Source organism: Gymnogyps californianus, chromosome 10, assembly GCF_018139145.2.
Source record: "Gymnogyps californianus isolate 813 chromosome 10, ASM1813914v2, whole genome shotgun sequence".
In the NCBI taxonomy this organism is placed as follows: domain Eukaryota; kingdom Metazoa; phylum Chordata; class Aves; order Accipitriformes; family Cathartidae; genus Gymnogyps; species Gymnogyps californianus.
The window spans coordinates 2,660,481-2,682,106 of NC_059480.1; the positions used below are offsets into that span (position 1 = coordinate 2,660,481).

Genomic DNA, 21,626 nt, shown 5'->3' on the forward strand with positions numbered 1-21,626 from the left:
GGAACACAGTCAGAGGTAATCTTGTTCTGCTCCCGAGCTCTACACTTTCAATTCTAATCTAGATTTAACATTAAGGGCTGTAGATGTGGGTACATTACAAGTGTAAGCCAGGGCTACGATAAAAAGAACATCTAAAAAATAATAAAAAAAGATTTTCATGCTGTAAATTTATATTACTTAACTTGGCAATGCAAAACCCAAAATCAGTCAAACAAAAACCCAAACATGTCCAGAAATAGAACTTCTACTGTTTTTCTTCAAAAATATTCACAGGAAACACCAATTATAAAAATGTAATTTAAAAGTGTCAAAATGTGGCATTGTAGACAAATATTTTATGTTACTATAGTAACACACACAGGTCTGAGCTACCTACTGCAGTACCACTTACTCTCTTGCCAGTGCCTCTGCCTACTGGAGGATGTGCTTCAGCAGCTTGTCTGATTGTACACACCATCAACTCAATAAGAGCACTCTCCTGCCGGTCAGACATTGCTATGGAGGGAAAAGAACAAGTAACATCAGTTCTGATGTGTGTGCCAGACATCTTGAAGAAGACAAATCTGTGAATGCAGTTGTAAAACACAGGGAACAAAGAACAACAGAGACAGCGTCATTTTGTCCCATTTATAAAACCAAGGCTTTCTTGCTTGCTCTTTGAATTACTATTCACATCATCTCAAAATGGATACAGCAGAACTGAAAGAAGTCCAGAGAAATATAGTCTGGAAAAAGGATGAATGAAGGGGAATATAACAAAGATCTACAAAATAAAGGGCGTCACGGAGGATGGAGAGCAACTGACTGTTCACTGTCGCTTCCTTATAAAATATTCTCACCGTCATGAAGTATTATTTCTGTTCTTTGGGAAGTATTATTTCTGTTCTGGTCACATCTAGAGGATCAAACCCCACTAGGCTACACAGAAACAAAGAACCAGAGTGCCTAATTTCCTAAGGAAATTACCATATAAATACCACAACTGTGGCAGGTGGATAGCAAAAGGTTCGATTTTTGAAACACTGAGACGATGAGCACATCATGCTAGGAAGCAGTAAGAGTACATCAGTTTTTCAACCACCTAACCCCTGCGAAGGTCCCTGAAGCAGGAGAATCCTGAAGGATTATACAGGATCTTGAATGACACTCATCACCTTTAGGGACTCTTTGCCACCAACCTCCCTGGCTACCTTGTGCACGCGGATCTACATTACTGAAAGGAGACTTGAAACTAATGGCAAAAGAATATCCGTATTTTTTTTTTCCTCTTGAGACTTCATTAGGTTTTAACATTGTCTGGAAAAGCCCCATATTTAATTAACACCACCTGAAGTACTTGTTTATTCAAAGTTGTATTAGCTATTTAATTTATTGAAACGTTCATGTATACACTAGTTACTTAAACATTCAGACAAGAAGCAGTCCTAGCCTTTAATATTAGGGAACCAGAGTACAGCAAACTTCACAAGATGAAAATCAGAGTACAAAAATGCTGCTTTTGAAACAAAAAGCATTAAAAATGCATTAAACTAAAATCTTCTTCAAATATGCTTTCTAAACAAAACACAACATAAATACCTCTATCACCCACAGTGAAACATCTTTTTAAGGAATAATTAACAATATTGTGCAATATTCATAAAGTAGAGGTTAAACAAATACCTTCTTCTCCTTGGACTGGTTCCTCCAAGAGCAATTCTGTCATACATTCCCAGTCTTTCAACAGTTCTTGAGAGCTCTCCCACAAACTGTCCACCAAATAGGCTGCATGTTCATGCAACTAGAAAATCCAAAGCAACTGTCAGTACAGTGTTCTGGTAGAAGCAGCAGTTCTTCAACTTTCACAATCATCTGGCCACAGAGAGTGTCCTGGGCATGTACTCTTAACGTTAGTTGGAAAGAAAATTCAGTTTGAAACTAACTCTGGAAGGTCTTCTTCCAACTGAATGATACAACTGCACGACAACGGGGCTATGTGTTAATAGAAAACAGAATAAAACCAATTTGAGCTTCTTTTCCATAAAGCAGCTAGTTTGTGAAAAATCTCAGAGTTTTGACGCAGAAGCCGTAAACTTACCTTTCCTCACTTTCTTACTGCATTATAAAAAGGAGAGACGGTGAAACATGAGACTAAGAGAGAGTTGCAATATATTCGTTTTGAAGAGGCATTCATTTATCATACATGCTCAGAAAAGAGTAGCAGAAATCCTACTGATGTAGGTAGGTACTGATTTGGGTATAGAATTAACACTAACTTTAATTGCAAAAATGTTTTTATGTGAATTAACACAACTGTTGTAAAGCGAGAAAAATAATCCATAGGCTTCTACTGTTTTATAAACTGATCTTTAACTACTATCAAAAAGTAAGAAGCACAATATGCAGGTCTGATTTGCCTGCCAGACATGGGACTAATTCCTTAACTGGAAAACATCTAAGAGGGTAGGGAAGGAGGTGTCAGGACATTTACCTACTCTTCTACTTCTGACAGCTTTGGGCAAAATGTCATGTGTTACAGAGCTTACTGATGCTTATCACAGGTTTACCTCTTCCCTCTTCTGAATGCACCCTCTCAGATTGCAGTGCTTACATCTTCTAGCCCTATGCAGATGGAAACTCCCAATTCTCTTAACTCTTTATTAAAACTGGAGTCATAGTAATCTACTTTGTTTCTAACAACTCTCTCAAAAACAGCAGTAGCAAAAACTGGCCCTTGGAGAGAAGTGATCTCGGGGAGCAGCATATGGCTTGCATGGGAAGGCACCTTGCTGATCATGGCTTTGGGAGCAAAGCTGAGTTTCTTTTCTCCTCAGAAGGACAGACAAGCTTAACGCTAGGTAACTCCCAATCACACACCCTCAGATTTAAGGTATATTCACTGGAAAATACAATGTTCTATTACAATCTAAGTTTTTAAGAAGCTGGAACTAAAAATACATTCAGAGAGCAGACTGAAGGCTCACACAAGTAGTGACAGTTCATCTGGACTTAACCTGTATGTTTGTAAGGTGTTTCTCAAAAATGTTAACATTAACACTATATCTAAATGTTATCCTTCCTTCTCAGCATCTCTGATTGTGTTTCTTTTCATTCTCACAGTCAAGTCTCTTGTTGAAAGCTTCATAACAATTAAAATACCTGATTGCAATACCTTTCCTTTTGCTTTTTACACAAAACATGTTACCTTCCCTTCTGTAGAGAAACATTTCTGTCATTCCTTTCTTTCAGTCTTCCTTTGCCACCTATTACCAAATCATATGTATCATTTTAAAACCTTTCCCCCTCTATCTTCAGAGCATCCTGTACCTAATAGTTTATCTTCTCAAGTTTTCCTCCACTCCACTACCATTCCCCACCTGAATTACTGTTAATATGTCTACCATAAAACTTGCCATTTATCCTGTCTCTATAAACTATGGGCACAATCCCGTCCTGAATGTGTTCATCAAACGCTTAATGTCATCGTATGTATGCTTGCAGTCTCCATCCTCCGATGTTCTCAAGATGCAACTGCATAAAGCCCTGAACAACCTCATCTAATCTCACAGCTGACCCTGCTTTGAGCTAACGCCCCTCAGGTCCTTTCCACTCTGAATTATTCCACGATTCTAATCATAATTTGAGATATTATGTAATTTTTGTTCCTTTCTGGTTCAAATGATTTTACTCCATAAAGAGTAACTCCAGAGGTATACTCCTTACATGGTTATCTTAAAAAAAGAACCAGCTATGAATCCTGGTAGCCACCATACTACCAGCAATGCAGTACTGAGTACAGTGGTGACATGCAAGAGCAAAATAAACCATGAAGAAGATTTTGAGTTGAATTTGCTTGATGGACAAGGAGATGGGGGGCAGGGTAAAGCGCATACAGTATTTCTGAAATTATGAAAAAAACCAAGAGAGAGACAACTTATTACTGTATGTTGATAAATCACTACTTAAGTTCCAGGTTTTATTAAACATGTAAAGGTTAAAAATGATTTTTTTTACCTCACTTTCAAGAAAGAAAAGAACCAACATTCTAATAAGGTTTCCATTTGGACTATTTCGCCCCCTCCTCTTTGCTAGAGCCTCTTCAGCTTGGGGATCATGTCTGCTGAACAGTCTAAAAATAAAGCAAAAGGAACTATCATGTTTATCAAAACAAATCTCATTTCTGCAATAATATGATGAGTGTTCATTCTTGATACAGTAGAGTTGTTCATAAAATACAATGAAAGTATCTCAAACTATTTCTTTCAAGAGAAACAGGGCATGACCTCTGCCTGTCAGAAGAGATGAATTTATCTTCACAGTCTTCAAGTTCACGGGGCTGGAAGAACTTCACACAGGAAATAGCTCTCCAAAACATATTTATATTGAACGATTTTGCAGTTTTATATATTTGCATAATTTGTATAGTTTTGCATTTGTAACTTATCAAGTCTTACAATGGTGGTAGCACTTATTCCACTAGTGCCTTAAGAACTAAGGTGGTATCTTCACTGTGGTCACGCTGACTGAATATGGTATGAACAAACTTGACATCCCATTAAACAACCAACAGCAGGTACCAGTAGCAGCATAAAGGTTAAAGCAAGCTACCAGTCAATTATTTGGGGTTTTTTTTTTTTTTTCAGGTAAAACTTCTGGCCGTTCTTCTGGTACTTCTGCATGGACTTCCCTGATGCATGGCTAATTCCAAACGACTCTCAACACTCGCATTTGCTAGCTTAAAGAGATCTCAGATGTGTCTACATGACAGTTACAGCAATGATTTACTTCAAGAAGTTTGAAGTAAAAAACAGTTTGAAAACTGTTCCTTGCTTTTACAGTGAAACCACAGTCACAATGCAAATTAGAAATGTTAAATACAGTATTTTGATTTCACTACTGAAATTCATTGAAAAGAGAAGGATGCATTACACACAAATGTATTTTAGTTAAAGACATCACCTTTCCCCCCTGCCTATCTTAATAGGTAAGAAATAAGCACCTCTGCAGGTGCTGAAATATCTTCAAACATCTACCTCAGGGCTGAGTCAGTGATCCTCTCTATTATTCCCTTTCCTTTGCTGACTACGAAGTCTAATGACTAGCTTACACATAGAACGTCATATTTAAATGTATAAAATTAGGCGAGGGAAATCCCACCTCAAATGCCTCAAGCAGATTCCAGGTTATTTCAAACGGAGCATCAGCTCTTATGTGTTAGCAGATACCAAGAGAAAATGAGTGTTAGGAATGGGACAATCTTCTCTCAATGCTGTTTACCTTGAGAGACATTTATAGAACACAGCATAGTATCTCATTGTAAAGAAAAGTTAGGATGAAGTTTTGTCTTTACACTAAATACACTAAAGTGCAGATATGTCTTCAAATTCATTTACCTTTGAGGCATTTTTCAAAATTATTTTGTCACATGATGAACAAAGGAATTTCAGTATATATTTTTAAAAAAGAACCTAACTATTTCCTAAATCATCATGTAGGAAACTAAATGTAACCGAATTTTGTAAATTAACTCCTTGAAACAGATAATGTCCGATCACAAAGATGGAACTCCAGAAATCCACCAAAGAAAGCTTACAATTACAGTGTGGACTTTTAAATCACTAATAAACCACAGAAAATTAGAACACTGGCAAAGGAAAACTGATGGTTTTATGTGATTTTTTTCTGTTGTGTATCTTGGCATGAAAAATTATATAACCTGCATTCTGATACATTAAAGAACTCTAATGTCACAACCCATGAGGGGAAAAAATACAATTACTGCTAACAGACTTTTAACTGTAAACACTAAAATGAAAAGGTTAACTACAATGTCCTGGTCATAGTTACTGATGCGGTATGATTCGCATCCACAGAAAAGCTAGCTCACTTCCTTTGGCATAGTGGGCACATGAAAGATGTAACCATGGTGTAATGTATTTTTAGGGGAAGTCAGTGAGTTTAGAAACAAATTTCTTAATTATTACTACATAAAAACCCGTCAAGTTCACAATTTTGAATTAAACTGGTTCAAAACTTTGTAAAAATGATGACTGCCTATCAGGTAGACCATCAGGGATGTATAGGCCCTAAACATATTATCACAACAGTAATTCAGCAAGAGCTGCAAGATTTAAACCAACTTCAGAGGTTTATGCAGCCTTTGTACATTTAGCCCTTGAGGAGTTAGGAAAAGTTATCTCTATTCTAGAGCAAGAAAAATGTAAGTTCAGTTTCTTCAAGTCATTAGGTCTTGAATTTAAACACGAGAGTAAGTCTCTTAAATTAAATACCTGATTTGCTACATTGGGATATTTCACTCTATTGCTTCTTTGCCTTCTGACCTTACCTCTACTAGGAAGCATTCACAAATCTGGTCTTACTCCAGGGCAACTGATAACTTACTTTTTGTGAAGGAATTCTCCAGCTGCTACTGCAACAGGCCGGTGTGCTGAATACACCAAGTGATAAACATTCTCACAGTCTTCATTCGACAGAGCTTCCTCACTTCCACTGAAAGAGTCAGAAAGTAACACCTGAACTAAAAGAAATGTTTCATTTCAATCCCCTCACCTCCCATAACTTACTTTTGACAGCTACAAGATTGATTTCCTTCATGCAAAATCCTAAATGGCTGAATACTGACTTCAAGGATCTCTGGTTCAATTTCCAAATACAGAGGTATTTAAATGGCCTGTAAGACTGAAAGTTTGTCTGACTTCCTTCTCCCAGTTGTATCAATATATATATAAAAAATAGTATTATGAAAAAAATGTCATAACTGCTTACAAATCTTGCCCTGCTTCATTACTTATACCATCACACAAACTACAACGCACATATTGCAAGATGCCAGACACTCATTATCGAACATTGTTGAACTAAAAACCTAGAATGTTACATGAGGAAAACATAATTGCTTGCTTAAACTTATTTACTTCTATAGCAATGTCTGTTTGCTTTCAAAGCTTTTAATTTTTAAAGTATTCAAATCTGTGACTGGGAAAACCTGCTTCAGCCTCCTGGCCTACTCCATTTCTCAGAATTTAAGTCTTTTTACATGACAGTCCATGTGCTCTTATGCGCTGTGGGGCAGGAGGTGCCTCTCTGCTGGCCTGGTAAGTACGAAGGAATATTCCCAATTCCAGCTGCTGAAGGGGCCAGGCCAGGTGGATAAAACTGCCTCAGCAATGGGAGAAGGCACAGAAATGCTCTGGATATGGGCAGCAGAAAAATAAACCAGATTATGCCACAAAGTGGGGACACAGAACTAGCACTGTGCATCCACCAATGAAATCAACACATAATCATTTTAGGATTGAATCATGGTGTGCATTTAGAATTACAATAGTGCTGATACAATAAACTGTCCATCACTTTTACAGTAGTTACTGTGCTGACTAGATATAGACTTCATTTTCAACATCAAGGAACTGAATCTGATCATACCCTGCTGTGCTGGATGAATGATGATGAAAAGTTTACTTTCTGCAATTATTTATTCACAAGAACAAGCCTCCTTTTACCCTTGCCTTGGGTAAACAACATACTTGGGGCTTCTGCAGTTTCTGAGCTCAAGGTAGATTGTGTGAGTTTTCTGAAACTCGGAAAAACTTCCATTTTTCAGCAGTACTCTTGAAAAATGCTATGAGCCACGGAACAATTATATCGCACCAATGATATCAAAATATCACCATTGTCACATACAGGAATACTATTTCCCCCGTTGTTTAGTCAGCATTCATCAGAAACATTTATGTATCAGGACTCTATACATCATTTGGCTTCATACTACAAATAATTCTTAATTGGTCATTCCCCCTCATGATTGTTCATGACATCTTTTTGGCATTCCTACCTGCCAGGATACTGCCCTGTGCTGTTCAACATGACCCATATTTTTCTGGTGCTAAATGCATTTAGCTATGTTTTCATCATGCAATCAAAGAGAAAACAGGACAGGGAAAAAAAAGGTGCACTGCACAACTTTTGACCTAAAATCTTACTGCGTTCCCAAACATTGCTAATAATGCAGGGAATAGATGTGTTCTACATCTCATTTGTGATCATATTTGTTATATTTGCTTTAAAAACGTAAGAGTATGAGACTTCCTTTCTTCCTGATATTACAAGTCTAATATCTGTAAAGTGACTCATAAATAAAAAAAAAAATGAAGTCCAGACTTCTTTACTAAGAGGAAAAGCTAGTCTAATCTTTCATCCAAATTCTACATGTCCAAAAACGTTCTTCAAAGTGGAGCCACCGGCTATAAAGTATGATACAGAAATTCTATGCATCTCTTTGTAAAACAGATTTTCTTTAACATATGTTTTAATGAATATATAATAAAAGCTTAGCAGTGCTCCTCCAGCAGCACACTCATGAGGCTGCTGTGGACAGGTTGGTTCAGTCAGTCAGCGTGTGGGATGATCTCTGGACTGGATCTTTGCCTCAGGGAAGCCACTGCATCTCTAAGAAAAAGTCGGGGGCCTGGAAGCATGTCTCATCCTGCATGGCCAAGCGTTTAAAATTGCAAGCTACCCCCGCCACCTCCACATAACCCAAACAAGGGTGTTGAAGCTAGCATCTTTTCCTTGTCAGCTTATTTGCCAGATGACTCTCTTTCAGCTGCGTCAGGTAATCAAATCTCCTAACACTAGATCTTTGCTTAGTTACTGCTATCTTAGCAAATGTAACCCACAGATACTTGGTTTGGGGAGGACAATCATTTTGCCCTTGGCAAAAGGTATAAATGCCCTTTGACATTCTTCCACAACAATGGATGCACTAATAATCTCAATACATCAATACATTTTTATACTTTGCCTACTGTATTTCCACGAGATTAAATATCTTATTTTAGCTTCATGACCATATTATTACATATTTATTTCACCTTCATACTAAATGTAAAGTAACAGATTCACTTCATTACACAAGCAAAGAAATCAAGTCAATAAAATATTACTGGCTTAGGTAACTCTCAAAGGGAATATACTGGTTTTGAAAAATACTCACTGAAGTATTAGCGTGACTAATCGAATAGCTTCCACAGCGACGTCATATTCCTTATCAAGTGTCATTGATACAATGCGATCCTGAAAAGGAATTTTATTACAGTGACAAAACAGAAACATACAAACAGCTATCAGATGAAGAATTCTATAGATGACAAAATAAATACTCTTGGGGAGAAAGATCTTTCAACTAGACACATGAAAGCCCTTTAATACTAGTCAACCATTTAATGTACATCTTCGGAAGCTGCGTGCTATATGCACAATGGAACAATAGGCAAGTACACAGGAATGAGAACAAGTGCTTAACAAACAGTCCTTATCCTTGTGTGTTTTCCAGGAAACACGCAAGCACACTTTGGACTTGAAGCACTGTTCTGGACTGGTCTTATTTAACAGTTCTTTTCCTGAAAAGGAACGTACTTGGGTTGGTTGACAGCAGAAAAATTGCCCCGCTTCATCCCCCTGAAAACAAATAATTTTAGAGCAATGAATGCTGCATATATGGAAATACTGTGAAGAAAATCACACCTGAATATACGCATCTGCACGTTACCTATCAAGTTGTGGCCTTTATATCTGGCTACATCTTAAGGTGTGAAGCTGATCTCAAGAATTACACTACAGACCTTCCACAGGAAAGTGGGAAATTCTGTGGTTTGGCTTTGTATTTTCCTATACTCTTTCTAGTGGAGACAAGCACACCACTTTCCAATCTAAGGTTGTGATTTTGTAACTTCCAAGGACCCTGTAGTTATGAGAAGTCTCCTAATGGTTTCTTTCTCCTTAGTTTCAGTTTGCTTAGTGGCAACCAAAAATAGATGTGATTAGTGTATGTTGTCCTCCCTGTCTGGGGAGAATTTCTATCCATCCATAAAAATTCAATATGTCTTCAAGTTCTTTGCTTGACTGATCAAGTTAATGAAAATAAATTGGGCCATGTGAAAATAAAACTTGATTTCTCTGGCTTGACCTGCTTCAGGAAGGACTAGGTACTATATGACATGTTGGGATGTGAAAAAAATAGAACTCAGGGACTGGAAAAGAAACAATGGAAGTGTTAGGAAACAACAGTGAAAGTCACCAAGAACAAATCAGGACAAAATAAAGGTGTTCACTTCTTTTCTCTGTTATTCCAGGCATTTAAACGCTGATGGTGAATATCAAGCAACTGATGCTTATTTCAATATTGAAATTTAGGAATAGCATGTAAAGAATGCACTGTGGCTGTCTGAAGTGTTACCTCTCAACAAAACCAGGTCTGTAGAGATACTTTGTGTCACTATGACTGAATGCACCTCTATCAATCATCATTAAGTTCCTGGGAAATCTGATGCATTTAACTGTTATATCTAGACAGTTTTAGAGGCTGTGAGAAGTCCATGAAGAGACTCAAACAGTGAAATAACTTTCCAAACAGGAAATTCTGTGTATGGACAAGACAAAAAAATTGCTGTCAATTTTCCCTAAGGTCCTAGCCAAGGAACAACAACTAACAACAACAACATCAAGAGAAAGTTTCAGTGGAATTTCATATACTCCCTCAAAGTGTACCTTAAACTCCAGGACACCACAGGGAGGGAACTAACTGCACAGGAAGGAGTAAGCACACAAGTATAAAACTCCTTCTGCATCTCTAAAAAAAGCCTGGAAGGGAAGGGACTTTGAAACCGACTGATGCGACAATGTTTTCTTATCCAAAAAGACTGTTCTCTCCTCTCAATTTTTCCCAGAAACATCAGGCTTAAAATAAAGTGTGGAAGAATCATGTCTTATTTTCTGCCTCGGTACCAGCATCCCTGTGTGATGGCACCTGCCAGCCAGGCACCAAGATCCTCAAAAATGACACCTGAACACTTAAAGCCTCTGGAAGGTGTAACTTCTGTGGTTTAGTAAGTTACAAACCCCAGCTGCTCAATCTGCTTTGACAGAAATTTCCTCTACCACTGTACAGCAGAATAGGACACATGCCTGTATTTGTCACTTGAAATACGAATTTTCACTGTCCACGAAGATCAGTTTGCAGTTATGTATTAGGCTGTGAACAAGGCTGGCTGAAGGGCAAATCTATCTCCTTTTGCCTCTCAGGCCCTGGGGACAGCACTTTCCTGCAAAGGGTCAGGGATGAGGGACAGGAATTAAATGGCTGCATCTACATCTGCTGGTGTTTTGACTTTGGCACTGACTGAAAAAGAGCTAATTCACATCTTTTCCATATGGCTTCAGTTACTGTTTTTTATCAGACAAGACTTCTTGATCGAAAACAAAAGTCTCCTCTTCGATGGACAAAATTTTTTTTGACGGACAAAACTTATCTTCTGGCATATCACCTACTCCTAGAAACACAAACAAATGCTGGAAAGAACACACATCTTTCCTTTGAAGAAGCGACATTATCAGATCTTTGTCACAGCTATCTGGAAGGTGGTGAAATATTAACACCCCAGTACAAGTCATTCTGGATCAAATTAATTTGTACTTTAAACAGCTAGAAGATCTCTAGAGATATTTCTCTTGACAGTTTGAATGGACTGAGCTGCATACCAGCCGAACTGTGCAGGTCGATTAAAGCCTGATGAGGAAATATAAATAAGCAGACATGGAACTGAGAATGGCATTTAGGTCAATTATTTTTCAGAGGGTGGTGGTAGAGTTTGTGGTGGCAAGACATTTAAGTTATGTATCACAGATTCAAAAAGCATTAATTTGAAACTTTGCTCCATCCCGGTGCCAAAGGCCACATATCCCTCTTAGCACAGCTGTAAATCCAAGTGCAGGCATTTGGGCAATGCCAGCTTTTTGTTCTCTTGATGTGGCTGGAAACTGAAACTGATAAATCATCATGTTAAACATATCTGTTCTCTAGGCTTACAGAGACTGTGAACTCACCTTCTCTCTGATTTATTTCATAATACAGATTTCTGTGGTAAAAACAGCTTTAATGGAACAGAAGAAAGATGAGGATTCCTAAGAGGGTTCCCTTTCGTCTGAATCTTTTTGACAGAAAAAATTCCTTGTGCCATTCTAAACCAAGAAGCAATGCACAGGCTAACCTAACTTCTTCTATCAAAGACAACTGTCTATACCATGAAAAAAACAGGAGGAAGTATTTAGAGGTTTCATGTTCCTGTAGTTTTCTGAAGTACGTTACTGAGTAACTATTTCTTAAAGTGCCTCCAATCATCTGGAAAAGTTTTGCTGGTGGATGGGACAGGTTCAGACTCAAAGCAGCATTTTCTCTTACAAATCATAGGTGGCTAAGAGAGAAGCATCCAGCACATTTTCTAGTAAAGAGAAGCAGATATACAGACCATGAGAGTTTTAGTGGCCTATTTTGAAATAAATCAAATTACAGAAGGAACAAATACAAACAAATCTGTAAGTCTGCACAGATGGAACATGAAAAGCAGCAGAGTTGGAGGGTTCTTTTTTTCTGGAGAGTTAACTAGTATTTCTGGTTGTCCTGAGATGATAAGCAAACTAGACGTAGGGAGGCATTACAGAAGTAGCCTGAGGTCTGAACCTGTTTGCCAGGTACTCCTCTATGAGACAAAACTTTGTCTTTACTGCTATAGTCCCAGAAACTGACTTTATAAAATTAGAAGAATACAGGACCTCAAGTGATGTCACAAAATGAATTAGTTTCATCTCCTACTTTAAAGTCAACTACACCTAGTTCGTTCTTGACAGATATTTATTTAATCTGCCCTTAAAAATCTCAAATGAAGGAGATTATTAATAAAGAGTCTGTTCTATTATGTAACTATCGTTCTGGACAAAAAGCCTTCCTTAATATCCAGATTTTACTGCAGTTTAAGCATCTTTTTTCTCCATCTCAAGTGAATGTGGTAAAAGGCTGATTACCATTATGTTTTTATAAATCATTTACATACAGGGATGATATGACAAGTTTTCTGTTTTGTGCTTTCCTAGATCAAACTGGAGTTAATAGTAACCGCAAGGACAGATAAAACCAGTGAAGCAGTATAAAACCTACAGTAAGAAGTTTTTAAGTCACATGCATAGTAGTTACTTACGAGTATTTAAATCTCCATTTCTTTTCTAAACAGAATTTTGCATCAGCATTATAATCATGATTTAAATGAAAATAAATTAAACTAGTCTTTCCTTGGGGGATAGCCTTTACCACAGTTCTGTGTTCTCCAGAACACAAAAGCGATTGTAAAAGGTGCCAACTGACGTGGTGACAGTGCCTGAAAGCTTTCTTTGCAGAGCATCCAAACAGAAGCAGTGACAGTATTTCTACACTGATCTCTCCAGATACTTCACTTGTGAAATAAAGCAGTCATGCCACAAAGTGGGTTAACAGCCACATTCCCATCAAGATATTAAGCAAAAAGTCAGTGTGTTTGTGCTATTAAAAAAAACCCATGAAATATTCTTCCAGTACTTATCTCCTGAACAGGACAATCACGCTCAGGTGTTTGTCTAAAAGCACAATGTAAACTCCTGTTCTGCAGCAAGGTATTTCACTGTGTAGAATATTGTGATGCAGATCAAAGTATCTCTTCCTCCAAACACAAGCACATATTCAGCTAAAAAGCTGTCTTACAAACAATCTTTTGTTACACGCTGTTACTTTCAGATGTATTTTAGATTGTGTGAAACACTCAGTACGTGTCCTTATAATTCAGTAAATCTAAAATTAAATAAGTACAAGCAGATTGAATAATGACAATATATAAACTATCAAAAATACAAACAGATAAATAATCATCCTGGCCAAGCCTGACAAATCTTACAAGATAAACACTGTAAAATGAATTTGGCTTAATCTCAGCATTCAGTAATACAGTTTTACTACTGCAGTTACAAGCCTTGTCACAAACAAATGAGTTTATTTTTGCATTTAATATACATGACTCAAAGACCGCAACAGCATGAGATAGATGACACTTTTATTTTCTGTACTCCTTCCAAAAATTTTATTTCCTCTTACCTTGAATCTATTAGTGAACAGCTCCAGTTTTGGAAATAACTCTCTGTTGGTATACAGACTCTGAAGAGCTTTCAAACACTTCAACCTCACTTCACCTTGCTAAATAAAACACACTAAGATTAGCTGATAGAATACCCTAATCAAATGCACATGAATATTAAATAGTATCATACTGTAATTTGTTTAATGTACATTTAAAATTTTATGCAAATGAGTTACCAAAGCCAATTTGCAATTCAGCTAAAAACCAAAACCCACATGCAGCTGCCTACAAACAATGTTAAATTTTCTCCCTATTTGCATATATAAAGAATTTAATGTGCCATCACTTAAACGTCTGTTACTGTTTCCCTTTCAAGTAACTCCACAGAAAGACAAAGAATGTAACAAGTAAATACAAAATAAAGATGTATGATCTCAAGGTGGTTGGTGAAGACAGTGTGGCTATTTATCTTTAGGAAAGAGACTACAGGTAACTTCTGCCCGATAGCTGGTGTTTACAAACCATGCACAAACGTTCAAAAATGACTGAGCATGGGCTGCGTGTAGCCCACTCAAGCAACTCAGCCATCTCTGAGCGCTGTCTTTCCTTTTCCCAGGGACAGAAGGAATACACATCGGATTTATTGTTCCGAAATTTTCTACATCCCATCTTTCATCATAGGACAGGCACAAGTTGAAGGATGCAAAAGGCCTGAGAGACCCTCCAGTGGGGAGCAGGCCGCTGCCAAAAGAACAATGCATCCAAGCCACAGCCTGAGGAGCCCTCCGGAAGAAGAGCAGCTTGTGTCTGTCTGTCTGTCTGAGTTGTTCTGGTGGCAGCAACTCATTCCCAGCTGCTCTTTAGATTGGGATTGCTTTGATCTGGTGGGCTGTAGGCAGGAAATCTGGGCATCGCGAGACAGTGCCTATGGATCAAGGCTTGTCGTCTATAGGAACATCGATGATAATGAGAAGGGCTGGGTCCCCTGTGCGCACACACATCATCTGGCTGGCTGCAGATGTACAACTCAGCTCAACCGCACAGTCTTGGCAAACCATGAATTCTTGTTGAAAAATATTTGTAGATAGCAAAAAGGTTATAAACACAAATCTGCTCAAACATAATCTGTAGAGTTCACTGCAGTGTGAACTTACTTTTATGAAAGTGAGTACGCTACCAAGTCTAAGGCCTTAAGCTGCTCAAGAACTAATACAAATTATTGAACTTTATAAATAAAACTCCATACCCAGAGGGCTTAATTTCTGAGCCCGTCTATTCTATAATCAAGTCTGTATTTAAAAAACTGCTCAAGATAAAAACTGAAAGAACATTCAGAGACTGACATAAAAACAGATGCTAAAAATCCTTATTTTTAAATTTCTTTCCTCCTTCCTATTTCAAGAATTGAAATAGAAGATAAAAGGACAGAAGTTGAAAGGAGGATTTTCAGAACTCCTCTTGCTTGAAGAACTACTGAGAAATCATCTCTTTATATCTGTGAGCAGTCTCCGATCACTCATGCTCTCTTCTAGGGATCTTTTTGACTACCATTGCAGAGAAGTCAATGAGATGAAAGTTATATTTAACAGACCTATCGTAAGATCTTTCAAGGTACAGAAAAGAACTTTCTTGAAGAAAAATTTTATATGGATGTGATCAACTGCTAAAAAAGCACAGAGAAATGCTGCTTGTCATTCTTCTTTTAATGGTACCTGTGTTGCAGTACCAGAAATGATGTTTCCTCTGCTGTGTGGCATTCAGAAAGGCCAGGATCTCTAGAATTATCACTAATCATTAGCAGAGGATGTAAGCCTCTTACAGCCTTAGCTTATTTAGCCACAGAGGATCAGTATCAGTTTTGACATGTCATGAACACTACGGAGCAACAGTGAGGTAGCATATTTAGTTACAACTCCACTGAAGACTGTCCCACTTGTAAGCAGATGGCTTGTTATTCAGACAGTGCTATAGTCCCAAAATGCAAAATTCTGAATTGGTTAGGTACAGAAAAAAAACCAGTGCCAACAGCAACGAGACTTGAGATCTGTGCAGATAAGGTTTGGACTCCTTGTGGAGTCCAAAGCCCTTGTGGACTTCACCAAACACTGTGGATCAATGGTCCCAGAGTTAAGTTCAGGCCTGATACTGAGGGTCTTTGTAAGCCTCAAGTGAGCAAATCAGGCAAGGTAGATAGGAAGCGCACCTGTGAACATTTGGTACTTGCATGGCCTGCGAGGAGATTGAAGCCAGATGCTAACAAAAGTGTACTGAACCAGGCTACTATCCTCCTGCTGCTCACCAGATCCGAGGCAGAAGACAAGTGACTGCCGGAGCAGGTGAGAGAGAGAGAAAGGTTGTTTAACACCTAGCTGAGAGCAAAGGCCCAGGAGACAGAGGCAATCCCTGGAAATGACTGCCTTTCTTGGCAGACAAATGTTAAGAGGAGGACTTTCTCTGATAGCAAAAAGGTCTGTTTTTTAAACTGTTGCTCAAGGATGGAATTAATCTCTTTGGAGAGGGAAGAGCCCCTGCATGTCAGCTTGCTAATCCTGTTAAGGTTTTAAAATAGAGTCAGCAGAGATTAGTGACAGGAACTCACAGGGAAGCATAAATAGCACTGACCTGGACAAGAATCTAAGAAAGGCAGAAGTGAAGGTGTACATGGATACACTGCACTGAAGTCCAGAATGGAGGAGTAGCAACGCGCCACAAATCATCAACAGGCCAGACACAAGATGTTTCTTGAGTAACTATGAGAATCATCCAAGTGACGTGAGCTTTTAACACCCCAAACACTTTTTGGGGAAAGAAACACAGCAGAAATTTCCTATCTACCAAGGAAGTAAGCAGGTGGGAATGCTAAAGTTAGGGTAATTCCTAAGAAACTCATACCAGGGTAAAAGCTGCAAACAGTGATGCAGAGCAAGGACAGGAAGAGACTTACTAAACTAAGAGATGAACTTATTTAACTAATGAATTAATTAGGAGGTCAAGCACAAGAGAACACAAAAAACAGAAGGAAGATAAAATGAAAAAGGCCTGGGCACAGTATGGAATGGACACAAGAAGTAATGAAGGAAACTTTCTGTAAATGTCTTTGTAGCACAACAAAGAAAAGTTAGTTTGCTTTGAAGGAAGAGGAAAAAAGTAATTGTCACTTTTTATGTGCACAGTGGGTAGCAAAAGAAATAATAAAATTACAACACAGACTATTTAGCTTAGGCGAGGAAGAACTTTTTAGTGGCAGACATAGTTAAGCACTCAAACTGCTACAGAAAGCTGTGGAATAACCAACACTAGAGTTTTTTTAGAAAATATGACTGTTCGAACCACTGCGGATATACAGTGAACTCGACCTTAAGCAGGAAAGGAATAAGCAAAAATACTTCCCAGTCTAGATTTTAGCCAGGTTTTCTGCAATTCTGAGCTGAAGTTCATACTGAGTATGAGTCAACCTAAGGCAGCAAATATTTGTAACCATGCAATACCTTTAATTCTGTTAAACAAAATGAGCATCGCTTTCCAGCTATTTTTGTGTAGTCATATCTATGCTTTACAGACAGAAAGAACAAATCTGAAGGGAAAGCCTTGCCATTTTCTAAGTAAATAACAGACAAAATATCTGCATTATCAGCATTTTAAAACTAAGACCTTCCATTCTCCTGAGTTTCATCTTCCAGAAAAATATACTTACTTGGGGTTTTCTCCAATTTATAATTGTGACACTTGATTATTGCAGAATCCTGAATTCATCCACACTGTCATCGGTTCTATGCACGCCTCTTTCTCCAGTCTAATTATTCCTGTAATCTCCCTTCTCAAAGCATTTTTAGATAATCATTTATATATTTTTATTATTATTATATAAAATTCTTTTTCATGAATATGAGAAATGCTTCGCACTAATAGTTAATTGCTAATGCTTTCTTTTATTTACAATTTGAAATTAGAACCTAAACCAAAACCATCAAATGTTTATCAACACTGTTTAATGACAAACAGTTCTCATATTTTCCCTATTCTTGTTGAGATAATCCTCCAGACATTTCTAAGTTTTGAGCAAAAAATTGTTACCGCTGCTAATGAAGCAAAAAGCAATACATACACCTTTCATGCCAGCAGTGTGGGGTAGTCTACATTTGTCTGGGAGAGTTATGCTCTACTCAAAATTCTCTTTAATATGGCAGACCTGTGAAAAAGAATCCATCCTGATGGAAGCACATCATTTTCGTATTTTTTACATGCTAATCACAGGACTCGAACCAATAATCTGTAACTCTTGTGTAAGTCTCACAGTGATCTATAGCCTGGCCTCAAGCCACCACAGACTCTTATTAATGTTCTATACAGTTGATGCTTTTGAGTATTAGTTTGCCATCTCCCAACGAGAACCAGAATTCTCTTAACGTTCAGGGATACCACAGCCGCAGAAATGGTAAAGATGCACTGCTATGTGTCAGCTCACACACCAGACAAAGGCTTAGATGACACAGAGACGATGACTTTTGCAGCCCCCAGAAACACAGTATTAAGTATTTTTTTAAATAGGTCGGTGGTCAACAGAGTAAGCAAAGTCATTTCTCTCTCTTCACACTTCATGTTTCTTCTTTTGGATTTTTCCAATTCTTTTCTGGTGGCTAAGGGTATTTTGTTCTTTTTTTCAGATTTATCAGGTTTTAATAATAGATAATCAATTTGCTCAGCTCTTTGCCCTACCATATTTCTGCAGACTGCACTGTTTGGTTTTTTTTTTCTTTTGTGTAGAAAAATGACCTAAATTACTGGGTATCTTCAATCCCACAGTTTATGGGATGACCATGATATACTGTGTTTCATTTTGATGCTCTAGGGTGGTGTATTTTGAGGTCATCTGCTGCCTAATGACAGAAATAGTTACACTGCCAGAGACAAACAGATGAAAATGTCGTGCAGCACATTAGTACCTATGGCAGTATTCCTGGCACGAGCAAGCAGTTGTGCTCTGTCTGCACATGCCCACTCAACACCATTTATGAAGATACTGTGTATCATCTGATGCATTTTTTTATTTTCTCAAGCTTTCCCAAAACCAAGGAAATTAGGTACCAATGAGATTATATAAACATCCAGAAGTTTGGGAAAACTACAATTTCAGCTTCTATGTAATCTTAATAAAAACAAGTTCTATTTTTTCATCCTTTTAAGTTAGGATGCCATCGCAATGAAGTATTCAAACACCATCTGTTCCAGAGGACCCTGGGTTCATTTCTTTCACAGCAATAGACAATAAGTAAAGTAGAGGCACGCAAAGAAAGAAAAGGCATTTTCTTATGTGTTAGGAACTGGTTTAAGAACCATGATTGTTTAGGTATCTAGAGACACAATTATAGTTTCAAAACAGTTCCGTGCATCAATGAGGCAGGTGAAAATTAAGACTGGACAGTCTCATTTAACACTTTTTTTTTTTATGCTATTATATTATAGTTTTATATATTTTTAATTTATGCTTCCAGATCCACGGGAATGAAAAAGCAGCTTAAAAGGAGAGAAAGGCAGAACTAGAAACCCATATTCAAATGAGAAAGTAATCTATAAAAACCAAAACGCCCCATAGACATTCGTCTGAAAACTGGGCAAGAGACAGGATTAACATACAAAACATACAGATTTCCCAAATTAGAGAACTAAACTTCTGTATTCTACCTCTGAAAGACTACACTGGAGCTACTACAAAGAAGTGTAAGAACTGTCTTCCCTGTGGTTTAATCTGTATGTCTTCTGAAGTAGAATATGAAACTGCTCATGAATCTCTTGCACTGCTGCCTCCTCTCTTTTTTGTAGTAGCAAGCTTCCAGAGAAGTTAAGCATTTTGGGGTGACTTCTGTTCATATGAAATGGAAATACCTTATGACTATTGCCTCAGCCTTCATTTTTTCAATATTTTAAGTACCGATCATAGCAAAAATTATCTCCTCATCAAAGCAAAGCAAAATCAAGAAACTTGGATAGTGGCTGGCAAGGTTTTCAGGTAGCACCAATGAAAACCATGCTGTTAAGGGATCTTGTACTTTTGGAGGGTTTGCATTTTTAATTGGTTCTTATTCCATCTTTTTTCAATATGTTCTTCCCATTGCACTTCCTTCCTCCTTTCTGTGCCTCCCGAAATGTCTCTCTCTCCGTTCTCTCCCTTTTCATCCTTTGACACATGGCTCACCTGCCTCTGACTCTTCCCCTATTCTACTTACAATCTGTCTCACTCTATGCATTAAACATACACTACATCAATTAAAAAAAAAAAAAAAATCACATATCATATATACCAAGATATTAAACAGATTAGTTAGTGATTTAAAGACTTAGAACCCCAAGGCACTTCTGAGGCTTGCAATGAAAAATATTACAAAGCAAGCAGAGGCAGGAGAGTAGCCTGACAGAATTCTTCTGTGTCTGGTCCAGATGGAAAACCTTTTTTTTTTTTTTTTACCATAACACTATAATTTAAAATTTGTCTGATATGAAAGAACATAGTAATTTTTTAAAAGATGATGTATAAATATACGTTAAGGCTGCAGGCAGATGACTAGACCCCGGCCTGAGGTTAAGCTAACTGAAGAGGATGTGAGAAACTATTGGACATGACATGAGAAATTGCTGGATGCGACAGATAAGAGTGTGAGAAGCTGACAACAGTCACAGACAGTGCTGTGAGGAATGGCTGGATTTCACAGATGGTTACAAGGAGTTATGTGAGAAATGGCTGGACTTCACAGATACCAGAAGGGGACTGAGAGCTGCGAAGTGCAACGCTACTAGATTCTGCTCTCCCATTGGAAGTGCTACTTTGTGGAAATGTTCTGCAAGGATTAGAATGTGCTCCAAAAAATCCACTGCAATTATTCAAGGGATAACTTATTTTTAATTAAAAGTTCTAGTAAAGTAAAGCCCTCCACCACACCTGAAGTCCTAATCCTCCAACCTGAGTTGACCTCCCCACTGATTTGATAACTTGAAGCAATGATCTCTACCTCCTGAAGCATGTCTACTAGTGAGGCACACCAATGTTAAAAATGAGGTACACAGATGGAGCAGCAGCTCTGCCCCTCAAAGCACTGTGATGGCCATGTTTCCATGTCCAAGCTTTAATGATAGAAAGTATAGTGTCTCTAGAGAAACAGTGGTCATGGTTGATTGTAGCAGTTAAGCACGATCTTCTTCCTAATCAAGTTTTGTAACAATGAGATGTAATGTAAAAGTTTGGGGAAAGTTTGTAAAGTAAGTTTGAGAACTACACGTTTAGAGAGGAAAGACATCACATATCTAGTATCTAAGGCATACAGGACACTCTTAACAAGTAAATTGCTGGTCCAAATCAAGGTAAGATGCAGATCCTTGTCAGCTATAGCTAAAGTGAAAGAACCAGCAGCAGATAACTTCTTTCATTAGTGAAAGCTAACATCTGTCTAACTGATCTTGTTCAGACTTCAGCAAAAGAGTGACTGAATCATATCCTCAATGTTAACATGCTGCCCAAAGTTATTGAAGAAATCATCTTTTTAAAGAATCAGCTGTTAACTACCAGTTATGCAAGTCATCAGAATGAACTTCCAAACTTTTAATTTTTTCCAGCAGTGCTCCTAGAAGAAAAGAATAGTCTGAATCACGATGCTGGAACTTAATGAGCATTTCAACAGTGTAGGTAGGTCTCATCTG

At 37.8% G+C, this 21,626-nt stretch overlaps 1 protein-coding gene across 1 annotated transcript in view; it reads right to left on the bottom strand.

The window, feature by feature from the left end:
- Positions 1-21,626, bottom strand: part of STAG1 (stromal antigen 1) — a 200,526-nt gene that overhangs the window by 50,824 nt on the left and 128,076 nt on the right. Inside the window, exons 11-16 of the mRNA XM_050902898.1 lie at positions 13,955-14,053; positions 8,996-9,075; positions 6,382-6,489; positions 3,994-4,108; positions 1,663-1,780; positions 392-495 (exon numbers count right to left, since the gene is read on the bottom strand). Coding sequence (XP_050758855.1) covers positions 392-495; positions 1,663-1,780; positions 3,994-4,108; positions 6,382-6,489; positions 8,996-9,075; positions 13,955-14,053 — 624 coding nt within the window. The remainder of the gene's footprint in view (positions 1-391; positions 496-1,662; positions 1,781-3,993; positions 4,109-6,381; positions 6,490-8,995; positions 9,076-13,954; positions 14,054-21,626) is intronic.